This window comes from Lagenorhynchus albirostris, chromosome 20 (assembly GCF_949774975.1).
Source record: "Lagenorhynchus albirostris chromosome 20, mLagAlb1.1, whole genome shotgun sequence".
In the NCBI taxonomy this organism is placed as follows: domain Eukaryota; kingdom Metazoa; phylum Chordata; class Mammalia; order Artiodactyla; family Delphinidae; genus Lagenorhynchus; species Lagenorhynchus albirostris.
Window position 1 is genome coordinate 8,118,675 of NC_083114.1, and position 11,225 is coordinate 8,129,899.

The following is an 11,225-nucleotide window of genomic DNA, read 5'->3' on the forward strand; positions in this document are numbered from 1 at the left end:
GCCTTGTTGGGGTGGATCGTGGGCCAGGCAGTTATCCCTGATGGGTGTGGACTCAGGTGATGACTTAAATCCAGGAAGAAGAGCAAACGACGGCTGACCTTGGGCAGTAGCTGAAATTCAGTTCTCCCGAGATTCTTCTACAAATGCTCAGCCTGCAGCCCTCCCCATCCAACCCCCGGTGCTGGCACTGCCCCACACAGGCTGCCCTTCTGCGGCAGCCACGACCCAGTTAACACGACACTTACTGCTGTCCCCTAGGGAGGTGTTTTTGGGTCAGGCAGGCGCACAGGGTGACCCGTTCAGGCGTATCCTCCTCTCTGTGCGTTCGCCCCAGGCTCAGGGTACCCTTTCTCCTTCTGACTCTTCCTCTTCCCTCTGCGGAGCCCCCTTGTCTCTACCCGACAGTAAAGGGGCTACGGTCAAAAGGCCCAGGCAGATCTGACCCCTGAGATGGGTCTCCCGAGCTGGCCTCTCTCCGCCCACAGGTTCGAGGTTGCTCCCTGCCCAGAGCCGTGTTCTGGGGCCCAGAAATCCAAGGTGCTGGGACTCAGCTCACACCAGGAGGAGATAGAAAGGACCAAAGCCAAGGCCAAGCCCCTTCGAATGCCCATCAACACGTTCTCTGGCATCGTCCAGTGAGCCCAAAGGGACTGCAGAATCGCTGAGTCTGAGAGCAGAGGGCCCGAGAGGAAGGATACACCACCCCACCTGCCCCAAACACTCACAGCAACGACTAGAACGAGGCTCCCTGGGGCGGCTTCCAGCCACATCTGAAAGCCAGCAAGTCCCAGGAGCACAGGGAGCTGGCCGTGGCGGGTGCGGTGGGGCAGAGCCCACACGAAGGGCTGAGGAGGCCCTGGCCAAGCTGTGCGCTCGAAGCCCAGCTCCTTGCGCCTGTGTCCACTCCCTCGTTGATTTCCAATCCCTGCCTCTCCCACTCAAGCTCCCCACCCGGCCCTTAAAACCAAGGTGAGAGCTGCTGTCCCGTGGCCTGGGGCAAACAGGACGTGGGCAGCGGCAGCCCCTCCCGCCCAGTCTGTTCCCTTCCCTCTAGCGGGCCACTGCCCACCTCGCCCACTCCCAGGCGGGCGTCCCTCCCAGTTAAGAGGAAATGTCAGATTCAATAAATGCACACTAAAGCCTTTCTGCTCTCATCTATATCGAGCAATACTTGTGTTTTAGTAGAGAGCAGAGGCACTACGTAGTCTAACCTAACGACTCTGCTTAGGCCCAGGTAAGAGCTTGGTGAAACATTCACTGGTGTGTTCTGTCCACCTGCCCGGCCCCCTCCTCGTTCACGTTCACTGAGGGCCTCCTGATCAGAGATGTCCCCAGAACCGAGGTGGGAATGCAGGCTCATTTCAGAGGAGCCAGAGATTAAAGACATCAAAATTCTTGGCTTTTGAGTCCAGATGTTAAGTCCATACCCATCCCCTGGGCAATCCCAAGGGACGGCGGCAGTGGGATGGAAGAGTCCCTTCCAAGTTTGGGACCCAAGAGTGGAGAGGTAAGCACTTCACTTTTGGCCTTATTGCCCTGGGAGTGGGGGCAGGTCTCAGAGCACGTTCTCAGAGCCTAGGGGCATGGTGTAAGAGGGGCTGCCTGGGGGCCTAGGCAGATGGGCCCAAGAGCAAGCTTAAAGAGAGTCCCCGTGCCTCTCTGGGCACGGGAAGCAGGTACGGTTTTCCCCAGGTAGTTGAAAGCAAATAAGCCCAAGGTAAGAGGTGCAGCCGTGAGTGGCTACAGGGACCAGAGAACCTAAAGCCTGGATGTGGACCGCAGGCACCTTGATGGACACTACGTGGCGAAATCCCTGCCCCTCAGTGGCGATCCACCCTGGACAGGTGAAGACCGAGAAGTTGATGGATGTGCGGTCCTCCACCGAAGCTGCCCCTGCGGAGCCCGGGGAGGACAGGGACTAGGGACAGCCCTGAATGTAACGGAGATGGTTTTAAACAGGAAGTGACTGATATCACTGAATTTGAGTGAGTTTATCTGAACATGGCTAGACTTTCTTTTTCTGTCGTTGGGGTTATGTAAATTGATTCATATCAATTTGGGCAACAAGTACTAGGTTCGTGAAATAAACAGCTGCAGGGTTTACCAGCTGTTAGAGTTAGGTGAGGGCTCTGGGCCTTCTCCCACAACAATCTCTCCACCAGCTTACAAAGAAAGTACGTCATAGACCAAATTCTGCTGCCCACTCAGATATGCCTCCCCACCCCCAGTCAAATTAGGTGCTCCGAACAAACCTTGCTTGAAACCTTCACGCAAGGACACTGGGTGGCTGGACACTGTAAAGTGTCCATCTCAAAGTAAAGTCTTCCCTTCCAAAGGGTCTGGACTGCTGGAATCTCCGGATTCTTAATCCTGTTCACCAAGGGAGGAGATGCCTCCAAAAATTATAAACAATCCATGTGACTTGGACACCATGAATTTCACCAGCGAAATTTTGCCAATATCTCTCGGGATGATTAATGAATCCACTTCCGTTGATCTGAGATCATTAACGTGCTTATATTCACTGCCTCTGGAGTGTGACTTGGATGAAGTGTTAGCTAACCACCTCTGGCGTGTGTATTCCCCACATGGACAACTAAGCGCTCTCAGGTGTCGATTAAAGCGATCCAGTACGTGCATAACGTTGGCCGGGGGTGGGGCTGAGGGTGGGTTCTGCACGGGGCTGCCTGGAGGAGCTGTCGTCTCAAGACCACCCTCAGCTGTCAGTCCCTCTCGGGGGATTGTCTCCACTGAAGAAAACCGTGTCACCTAAGGTCGTGCCTCTTCCAGAGGCAGCTCACATCCAATCAAACAGTTCTAGGCCCTGGGGACAAAAATAGCACTTGATTCCAATGGAGACAGACAATCAGAAACAGAAACCGGTAGTGTGTCTGACAGCGATGCGTACCACGGAGGAAAACAAGCAGGGAAGGGGAGAGTGTGAGTCTGGGGAGGGGGCGGGGTTTGTCAGCGAGGGTAGACAGGGACGGTCCCTGAGGGAAACAGGGTCGTCCTTGATCGGGGGCCCATGAGCAAAGACCTAAAGAACACGGGGCAGGGGGGCATATCATGAGTTCCACTCTCGCGCCTCCCCAGCCAAGTTTTACTTGCCTGAAGCAGTTCAGGGATCTAACTCAGCACCGTGGGCTACGCGGGGGCCCTGGGGGTGGCCTCGAGCGCACCCAGCAGGCCTCAGCCCGCGACCCTCCTGCACCTGCGCACGTCTGGCAGGTGCGGCGGCGAAGGCCTTGGGGGGTGGCAGGTGCGGCCCGCAGGTGCGCCGGCCCCGCCCTTAGGGGCGGGGCCCTCCGGGCGGGGCCACTTCCGGGTCGGTGGCCGGACGTGGGGCGGTGGGCGGCCGTTGACCCGGTGACCGCGGCGCCGCCGGAGGCTGGAGCTGCCGTGCGGCTCGCTCCCGCCTCCCTTCAAGGGACATGGCGCCGCGTCCGCCCCGCGCCCCGCCGCGCCCTCCGTCCGCCCGGGTCTGACGGAGCCGGGCAGCCATGAGCGCCAACCCCCAGTGGGACACCAGCAGGGCGCTGGGGGTGGCCAGGTTCTTCCATCTGGTGTGCGGGGTCCGGGATGCCTGCGTGACCCCGTTCCTGACCCTCTACCTGCGGCAGCTGGGCTTGGCCGCGCCCTGGGTGGGCATCCTCATGGGAACCAAGCACCTGATCGCAGCCTTCTGGGCTCCCTTCTGTGCCTTCCTGGCCAAAAGCTACCAGAAGCGGAGGGTGCTTCTGATAGGCTCGCTGCTCGGCTCGGTGGGAGCCAGCCTGTTGATGGTCCTGGTGCCGCCCTTGGACAGAGACCCAGGGTACCGCTCGTGTAACGGAAGCCACAGTGTGACCGCCACGGTCCCACCACCGGCGGTCGCACTCACCGTGAACGTCACCTCCGCCCCCGAGCCAGCTCCGAACTACCCAGCGCCCAGCCTCCCAGCCGAGAGGAGTACTGGGGTCGGCCCAGGCGATGGCTTCAGAGAAGGGCCTGGGGAAAGTGGCCAAGAACCTTTCAGTCGTCTGCCCAGCTCCTTTGTGGGCTCCATCCAAGGAACCAGGACCACATCCCGAGTTCTCCTCCATCCTATTACTTCAAGAGTGAAAGATACTCCCCAGGAAGGCGCTTTTAGGGTGGTCAGTCCTGCCCATCCTTTGCTTGCTGGGGGTACGGCGTTGGCAAGTCTGGCCAACCAGTCGGCAGCCAGGGGGATGGCGGGGGCCCTCGACCTCTCCTCGGAAGGGTTGCGGTGGACTTTCATCCTCTCCCTGGGCTCCATGGTGGTCTGGGAGCTGCTGACATCCCCTGTGGAGCAGGTGGCCGATGACAGCCTTTATGAATACCTGGATTTTGTGGACGCCACTGACGGCTACAGAAGCCTGTGGATCTGGAGGCTGCTGGGCATGTCGGCAGGCGTGTGCGGCATCTCAGCCTTGGTGGGGCAGCTGGACTGCTTCCTGATGACAAATGGCCCCCGGGGTGTAGTGCACTTCTACGGCTACTCACTGGTCAGCACCCTGGCTTTACTGGTGAGCATTGCCTTTCCCGTCCCCGTCTGCAGGCGGTGGGAGCCCAGCTACAAAATGGGCAAAGCCCTGTCTCTCGTCGGCGGTGACCCCCGCCTCATCACCCTCGCCCTCACTGTCTTCTGGATAGGAACCGCCACCAGCACCGCACAGAACTTCCTGCTCTGGCGCATGAAAGACCACGAGAGCACCGAACCGGTCATGGGCGTCTCAGTGGCCCTGGGCTTGCTGGGGGAAGTTCTACTTCATCCTCTCAAAACTCCGTTGCTTAGGAAGCTGTCCAGGGTGGGCACGGTGGGGCTAGGGCTGGGCTGCCTGGCGGGGCAGCTTCTGTATTTCTCTTTCCTCTGGAGCTGGTGGTCTGTCCTCCCCGCTCAGCTCTTGAGCGCCGTCAGCCACGGGGCTCTGTGGTGGGCAGTTGGGGCCTCCATAGAGCATCTGGCCACTCCCGGAACAGAGAGGCCTCTGAGTGCCGTGTTCCGAGACCACTTTTACGGGGTCGGGGCCAGCCTGGGCAGCTTCGTGGGGGGCTTCGTGGTGATGCACTTCAGCTTAGCTGTGCTCTACCAGTCCTGCTGTGTGGTCCTGTTGCTCTGGCTGGCCTTGTTCCTGTCCATCCAGTCCAGACTGCCCCAGGAGCGGACAATCAACTACTCTAAGCTGCTGGCCGTGGAGGCCAGTGACACGAGTGATTCTGAGCAGGGGACCGAACGGGACTGGCTTGTGAAGGCCATGAGAGACGAGCACTCAGACTGGAGGGGCTGAGAGACAGTCAGGATGCGCTGATCTGGGGAGGAGCCAAAGGGATGGACAGCACTTAGCCTGCTGGGGACAAACCCCACGAGTCCTGCCGGGAGTGCAGGGAGCCTGGGGAGACAAAAGCGTGTCTGTGCCAAAGCCCCACGGGAGCATCTCATCGCATGATTTTCTTTACTTTTGTAGTAAAAGGAGATTTAACTTTTGGCTGTTCAGTCTTTTTAAAATAATGGAGCAAGAATACATTTGCTGAAAAACAAAAAATTTCCCTTTGTGGTCACTCTTTTTTGGCGTATGCAGTTTGCAAGAGCTTTGCGTGGTGCTGTTGATTTCAGCCACGACTGAACTGTTCAGGTGAAACCGACGGGGCTGGGAAGGCGATGGAACTGCAGGACTCAGTCGGCGGAAGGGGCAGCAGGCTTCGATGAGTCATGCACATTCCTGTGGATCTTAAGGCTTGAGCCCGAGCCGATAAAAGCCATGCCGTGGGCAGGTAAGGATGGTCATGAGAACCGAAACTCTTCTCTCTGTCTCCCTCTCTCTCTCCACTAATGTGCAGGTGCCCACAGTCACACCCAGGGACTTAAGTCTCCAATAAGAGAAAATGATGGGAAGTGTAATGTGTGTTTGGGGGGATAGGGGGTGGAGGTGAACAGGTTTTCATTCTTACTCTCAGATGTGTGCATCACCAAAATGGGGTCCTTAGACTTAGATGCTTAGATGAGGGCAAGAGCCGTTTCACGTCCTCTGGACTCCCATTTTGCAGGCTCCACCTCTCAAGAGCACATGGAGACTTTCTGCGTCTGCTCCGTGAGGGTGCGGCAGCCTCCTTAGGGCTAGGATGCTAGTACCTGTGCCATTGGACCTCCCACAGCAAACCTATGAATAAATCAAAGTTGTTCACTGCATTTTACAAGCAAGAAAACAGAGTCTTAGGAAAGTCACACATTGGGTCACTGTCGGAAACACCTCCAGAGCCCTGATCTCCTTCCCGCAAATCTGGTGCATTTTCTGCTATGCCAGTAGTTCCCAAGGCTGGATTCAGACACCAGCCACAAATTCGGGGGTCCCCAGGGCTACCCTCACTTCTGACCAACTGGCTACAAATTTGGGGTTCCCACTTTCCCCCTCAGGTTCAATAATTCGCTAGAATGACTCACAGGACCTATGAAGGTACCACACGAATGATTACAGTTTTATTGTAGCCAAAAGAAGAGACACATAGAGTGAGGCCTGGAGGGTCCCAAACGTGGAGTGGCCATGTCCTCTCTCCACGGAGTCGGAATCCACCACCTCTGAGCCACGGATGTGTGCAAATACACGGAGCATCGCCATCCCGGGAGACTCTGGCATCCGTGGTCTCCATTACATCAGCATACGGTTCATTGCGACATTGGTCTGAGACTCAATCTTCAGCCCCTGTCCCCTTCAGTCCCAACAGAAGTCAGGCCGTTGTCACGTGGCTCAAAGCCCCAAACTTCTATTTAATCACGTGGTTGGTCTTTCTGGCACAGCAGCCCCTCCCCAGTTATCTCATTAGCATTAGGGTCCCTCACTAGTTACTTCATTAACATAAACCAGGGGCCCTCCAGGAGTCACGCATTAGCATAAACACGGGTGTGGTCCAGAGAGACCCACCAAAAATAACAAAGACACTCTTATAATTCAGGAAATTCCAAGGATTTAGAGGCTGCCTTCCAGGAACCAGGGACAAGGGGCAGCCCGCAGGCCCAAGAGAAAACACATACACAGAACAAGACAAGCTGAATGTCAAGTGAGAAGTTCAAACAGTGTTTCAGGAAGTGTGGGGCAGGCGTGATGGTTGAATGCTGGGCGAAAACCTCATGGAGATGATGAAATAGGCCTTCGTATTGAAGGAAGGATCGGGTCACAAAGACTTAGACCTCAGAGGTGTGACTTTTACGCTAGTAACCAGCCACTAGATCGGTTCAGCATCATAAAGTTAAAAGCAAATGAAATCCTTAGCTCACAGCCTCCTGGCTATCAGAGATACTGAGTTCTAACACATCTTAGTTCCGGCTAAGAGGAAAGTAAATATTGGATGAGCCATTAACCTTTCTGCTCAGCCTTACTTAAACCTTCATTTCCCAGGTGAGTTTGCAGAAAACTTGATCCTAGCAGGGAGGGGGGTGGGGGCATTAAAAAAGAATTCTGTGCCAAACAATTTAAGAAATTATGTAAATGACGTCACCTCTTAGAAACTTACAATACGTATTAGCAATGAAAGATTCTGGAAAGCCCTATAACCAACAAATCTGTTTAACTTTGTTGGCCCTGTAATTCCCCTGACATAATACGTATCACAACCTTCTTCCAGGTACACAAATCAGTATCTTTCAGAGCTAGTGTTCCCTAGAAGAGGCTTGGAAAACACCAATGTTGGTAGTTTTCTGTGTGACCTTTGTGACTCAGGGACACATCTGGGCTCCCACACCCAGACTGGCAAGAATCGAGGGTATCTGTGCTACAAAGCTACCTCATTACGTCAGAGCATCCACTCATTTTACAGGTGAAGCAACTAAGGCTCAGAAGGTTAAAATTCAAAACCAGATCTGTTTGAGCCCATCTGCTCAAGCTGTGTGTTGAAACTGGCTCAGATAAGTGGAGAGGCTGTTCTACAAGGGTAGCGGGTGATAACCAGGCAGGGGCATGGCGGGGACAAGACGCTAAACTTGCTTGTGGATTTTGTATGAGGAGTTGTGGAAAATAGGCTGGAGACATGGGTTGGAGTCAGACTGTGGACACCCTCAATATCACCCTAAGGGAAAGGGAATTCACACAGGTTCAACCATGCCCGCCCCCTCTGTGCCTGACACCTGCACATGTCACACTCATAATTCTCACCACACAGATGCTCATTTTACAGCAGGGGAAACTGAGGCTCAGAGAGGTTAACCGACTTAGCTGCTCAGGGTCATGACTATTGGATGGTGGAACATAGCTTGAACCCAGATCTGACCACTGCCAATCTCATGGTCCTTCCTCTGAATATTCACGCTGCTTCCTGGAAGTGAAGATTTTACCAGCCAGCTGAGAGGCACTGAAAGCTTATACTCTGTCTTGCGGGTTGCACTGTGAACAACGGGTCTGGGTTGTGGGAGCTCCATCAGGGCTGGGACGTCTGTTTTGGACAGACCATTGCAATTGTCTGGGCAGGAAGGGGGCTGCATCTCAGAAGCATGTGATGATCTAATGATGTGACAACGTATGTGCCACGGATTGAATTGTGTCCCCTCCAAAGTCATATGTTGAAGCCCTAACTGCCAATGTGATGGTATTTGGAGATAGGGCATTTGGGAGGTAATTAGGGTTAAATGAGGTCATAGGGTGGGGCCCTAATCCGATGGGATTGGTGTCTTTATAAGAGGAAAAGGAGACACCTGAGAGCTTTCTCTCCCTCTCCCTCCCTCCCTCCAACTCTCCCTCCCTCTTTCTTTCTCTCTCTCTCTCTCCCTCTTTCTCCACCAGTGCAAGAAGAAAGGCCGTGTGAGGACACATCGAGAAGGCCACTGTCTCCAAGCCAGGAAGAGAGGCCTCACCAGAAATTGAATTTGCCAGCAATTTGACCACGGACTTCTAGCCTCCAGAACTGTGAGAAAATAAATGTCTGTGGTTTAAACCACCCAGCCCATGGTATTTTATTATGGCAGCCGGAGAAGACTAGTGCAGTATGCAAGGGAGTTTCAGAGATGGAATCAACAATATAGCCCTTGGTTATTGATTGACTAACGATGTGGAGGTTAGGGAGGAAGGAGATATCAAGGATCACAGATGATTTTGCAATTTTGAACCCATGTGATGAGGGAAATGGCAGAAGTAGAATGGCAGAGTCCAGAATGACAGAAAACCAGTGCCTATATCATAAAAATGAAAGACGATACAGAAAAGACATTACTCCTAAGCCTGCTAGGTCCCTTCCACAATGGATGACTGCCACCGAGACCAGGGATATGGCTGTTTGGTGATACTTGTGATGTGGGGCAGAGCAGAAGACATTTCCAAAATCAGAGGGCTTTTCCAGAGCAATGTTCAGGAAACCTGACTCTCTTTTCAAGTCTGGTTGGGAAATAGCTTGGAGACATGAGTTTGGACTGGACTGCAGTTCCTCTGGACCCTGGGAGCCTGTGATCTGTGATGGGAGGGTGATGTGGTGAGGTGCCTTCTGTTACAGAAGTGAAGCTTAAGATGTGACCCCTCGGGCAAACCACTTACCCTTCCAAGGTCTCACCTTCCAAGTCTGAAAAACAAGGGCCTTGGCCTCCATGATCTTTCAAATTGTGCCGTTTGATTGGACATGATCCGTTCCTTTGAGCCTCGGCCCTTCTCACCCGGCAGAACGGCATGGCGTCCTGGAACCCGAGGGATGTACTGAATGAATGTTTATTTCCTTCCCTGAACCTGGCACTGTGCCCCTGGTCTGCTGTGCAGTGTGGCCACATGGAGCCCCAAGTCCCAGCCCTAGACTGACCCTCTGCCCTCAAAACCAGGGCTCCAGGGGAGTGATGGGATGAACCCGAGGGGCAGTCCCTGGGGGCTGGAATTGTGAGCCTGTGGTTGGGGGTCTGCGGTGGAAGGGGGAGCCCCAGGCGCACCTTTACCTCAGGGAACTCCCTCCTAGCGGCATCCGAATTCCCGCTCTGCACATGTCAACCATCATAGGCTGCAACCTTGGACTCCTGCATCCCCTCTACCCTGTGCCAGGGATGAGGGCATCCTCTCGGGCCAGAGAGGCCATTTTCTACCTCCACATGGAGTGCGAGGGCCATAAGCTGAGGGCCAGGAGCTGGGACCGCGGAGAACAAACCAGGACCGGAAGGGAGGAAGGGAGTCGGCCCGCAATTCAGAAGTGTTCCACCAGGGGGCACCAAACACACGGGGGAAACACCCGCCTGGCTTCCTTTGGCAAACATGGGCCCGGGCCCTTCCCAAAGCTCCAGTTCAGGGTGAGGCCAGCTCCCTGAGGACCCTTTAGATCTTGAAGCTGGGAACTACAGGGGGAAAAAAAAAAAAAACAACAACGAGGATCAGGTGCCACTGTTGAACTGGCTTTGAGTGAGAGATAGGACTCCTCCGGGAGAAGGACTTGGGAGCGGGGATGCTGCAGGGTTTGCAGTGGACTTGGCAGGTAAGAGACATGGGTACCAGCGGCCCTGCCAGCTCAGAGCAGCCGCTGGTATTTCTTCCTGAGGAGACAAGCTACCCTTATGCTGCTTTGGTCTTGGTCAGGGTGGGTGGGAGTCCCTGTAAGTGTGAAAGAAACAGGACAAATGGCTGCATGTACCACTTGAAGGTCCCAGGGCTGATGGGGGCCATATGGGGTCAGAGCCTTGATAGGAATAGTGTCAGCTTCACAGGTCCTCACCTCCTGCTTCTCAGCCCCCATCCGTCCAACCCTGGCTGCCCCTCGAGTCTCACCTGTTATATTTGGGTGCCTGCAGTGAGGGCCTCACCAGCGTTTACCAGTTACCCTGTTTTCACCAGCCTTCACCCGCTACCGATGGAAAAAGGTGGGAGGATTTGTCACCTTTGGGAAAATCCTGAGACCCTCTGATACCGCCATGATACGACCTTTCTCTCCGGAAGCAGATGGCATCGACAAACTGCCTCTGTTGTTCTTCGCAAGATATATTAAAACCTGTGTGCCCTTTTCCCAGAAAAGAGACTAGACTTCCCGTAAGGAGAGAATCTTTTTTTTTTTAATTAATTAATTTAGTTAGTTAGTTTTGGCTGTGTTGAGTCTTCATTGCTGTGCGCGGGCTTTCTCTAGTTAAGGCGAGCGGGGGCCACTCTTTGTTGCGGTGCATGGGCTTCTCATTGCCGTGGCTTCTCTAGTTGTGGAGCACGGGCTCTAGGCTCGCAGGCTTCAGTAGTTGTGGCACGTGGGCTCAGTAGTTGTGGCATGCGGGCTTAGTTGCTCCGTGG

General features: G+C 54.6%; 2 protein-coding genes across 8 annotated transcripts in view; both read left to right on the plus strand.

Moving 5' to 3' along the window:
• Nucleotides 1-9,084, plus strand: part of PIK3R6 (phosphoinositide-3-kinase regulatory subunit 6) — a 51,159-nt gene extending 42,075 nt beyond the window's left edge. For 2 of the 7 annotated variants that reach the window (XM_060133449.1, XM_060133450.1), the window contains exon 20: nt 1,783-1,972. In XM_060133449.1, coding sequence (XP_059989432.1) covers nt 1,783-1,966 — 184 coding nt within the window. In that variant the 3' untranslated portion in view covers nt 1,967-1,972. Of the gene's footprint in view, nt 1-74; nt 1,973-5,617; nt 5,776-8,771 lie in introns of those variants that run through there. The other 5 variants (XR_009537462.1, XR_009537463.1, XM_060133453.1 and 2 more) reach the window with 5 other exon arrangements.
• MFSD6L (major facilitator superfamily domain containing 6 like) lies at nt 1,973-5,540 on the plus strand. Its single transcript, XM_060133458.1, has one exon. The coding sequence runs from the start codon at nt 3,504-3,506 to the stop codon at nt 5,289-5,291; it is 1,788 nt and encodes a 595-aa protein (XP_059989441.1). The 5' UTR covers nt 1,973-3,503; the 3' UTR covers nt 5,292-5,540.
• Nucleotides 9,085-11,225: the final 2,141 nt, after the last annotated feature.

Excerpts from the sequence above, each read along its gene's own strand:
- MFSD6L (XM_060133458.1), top strand. The coding sequence starts at position 3,504 with ATGAGCGCCAACCCCCAGTGGGACACCAGCAGGGCGCTGGGGGTGGCC.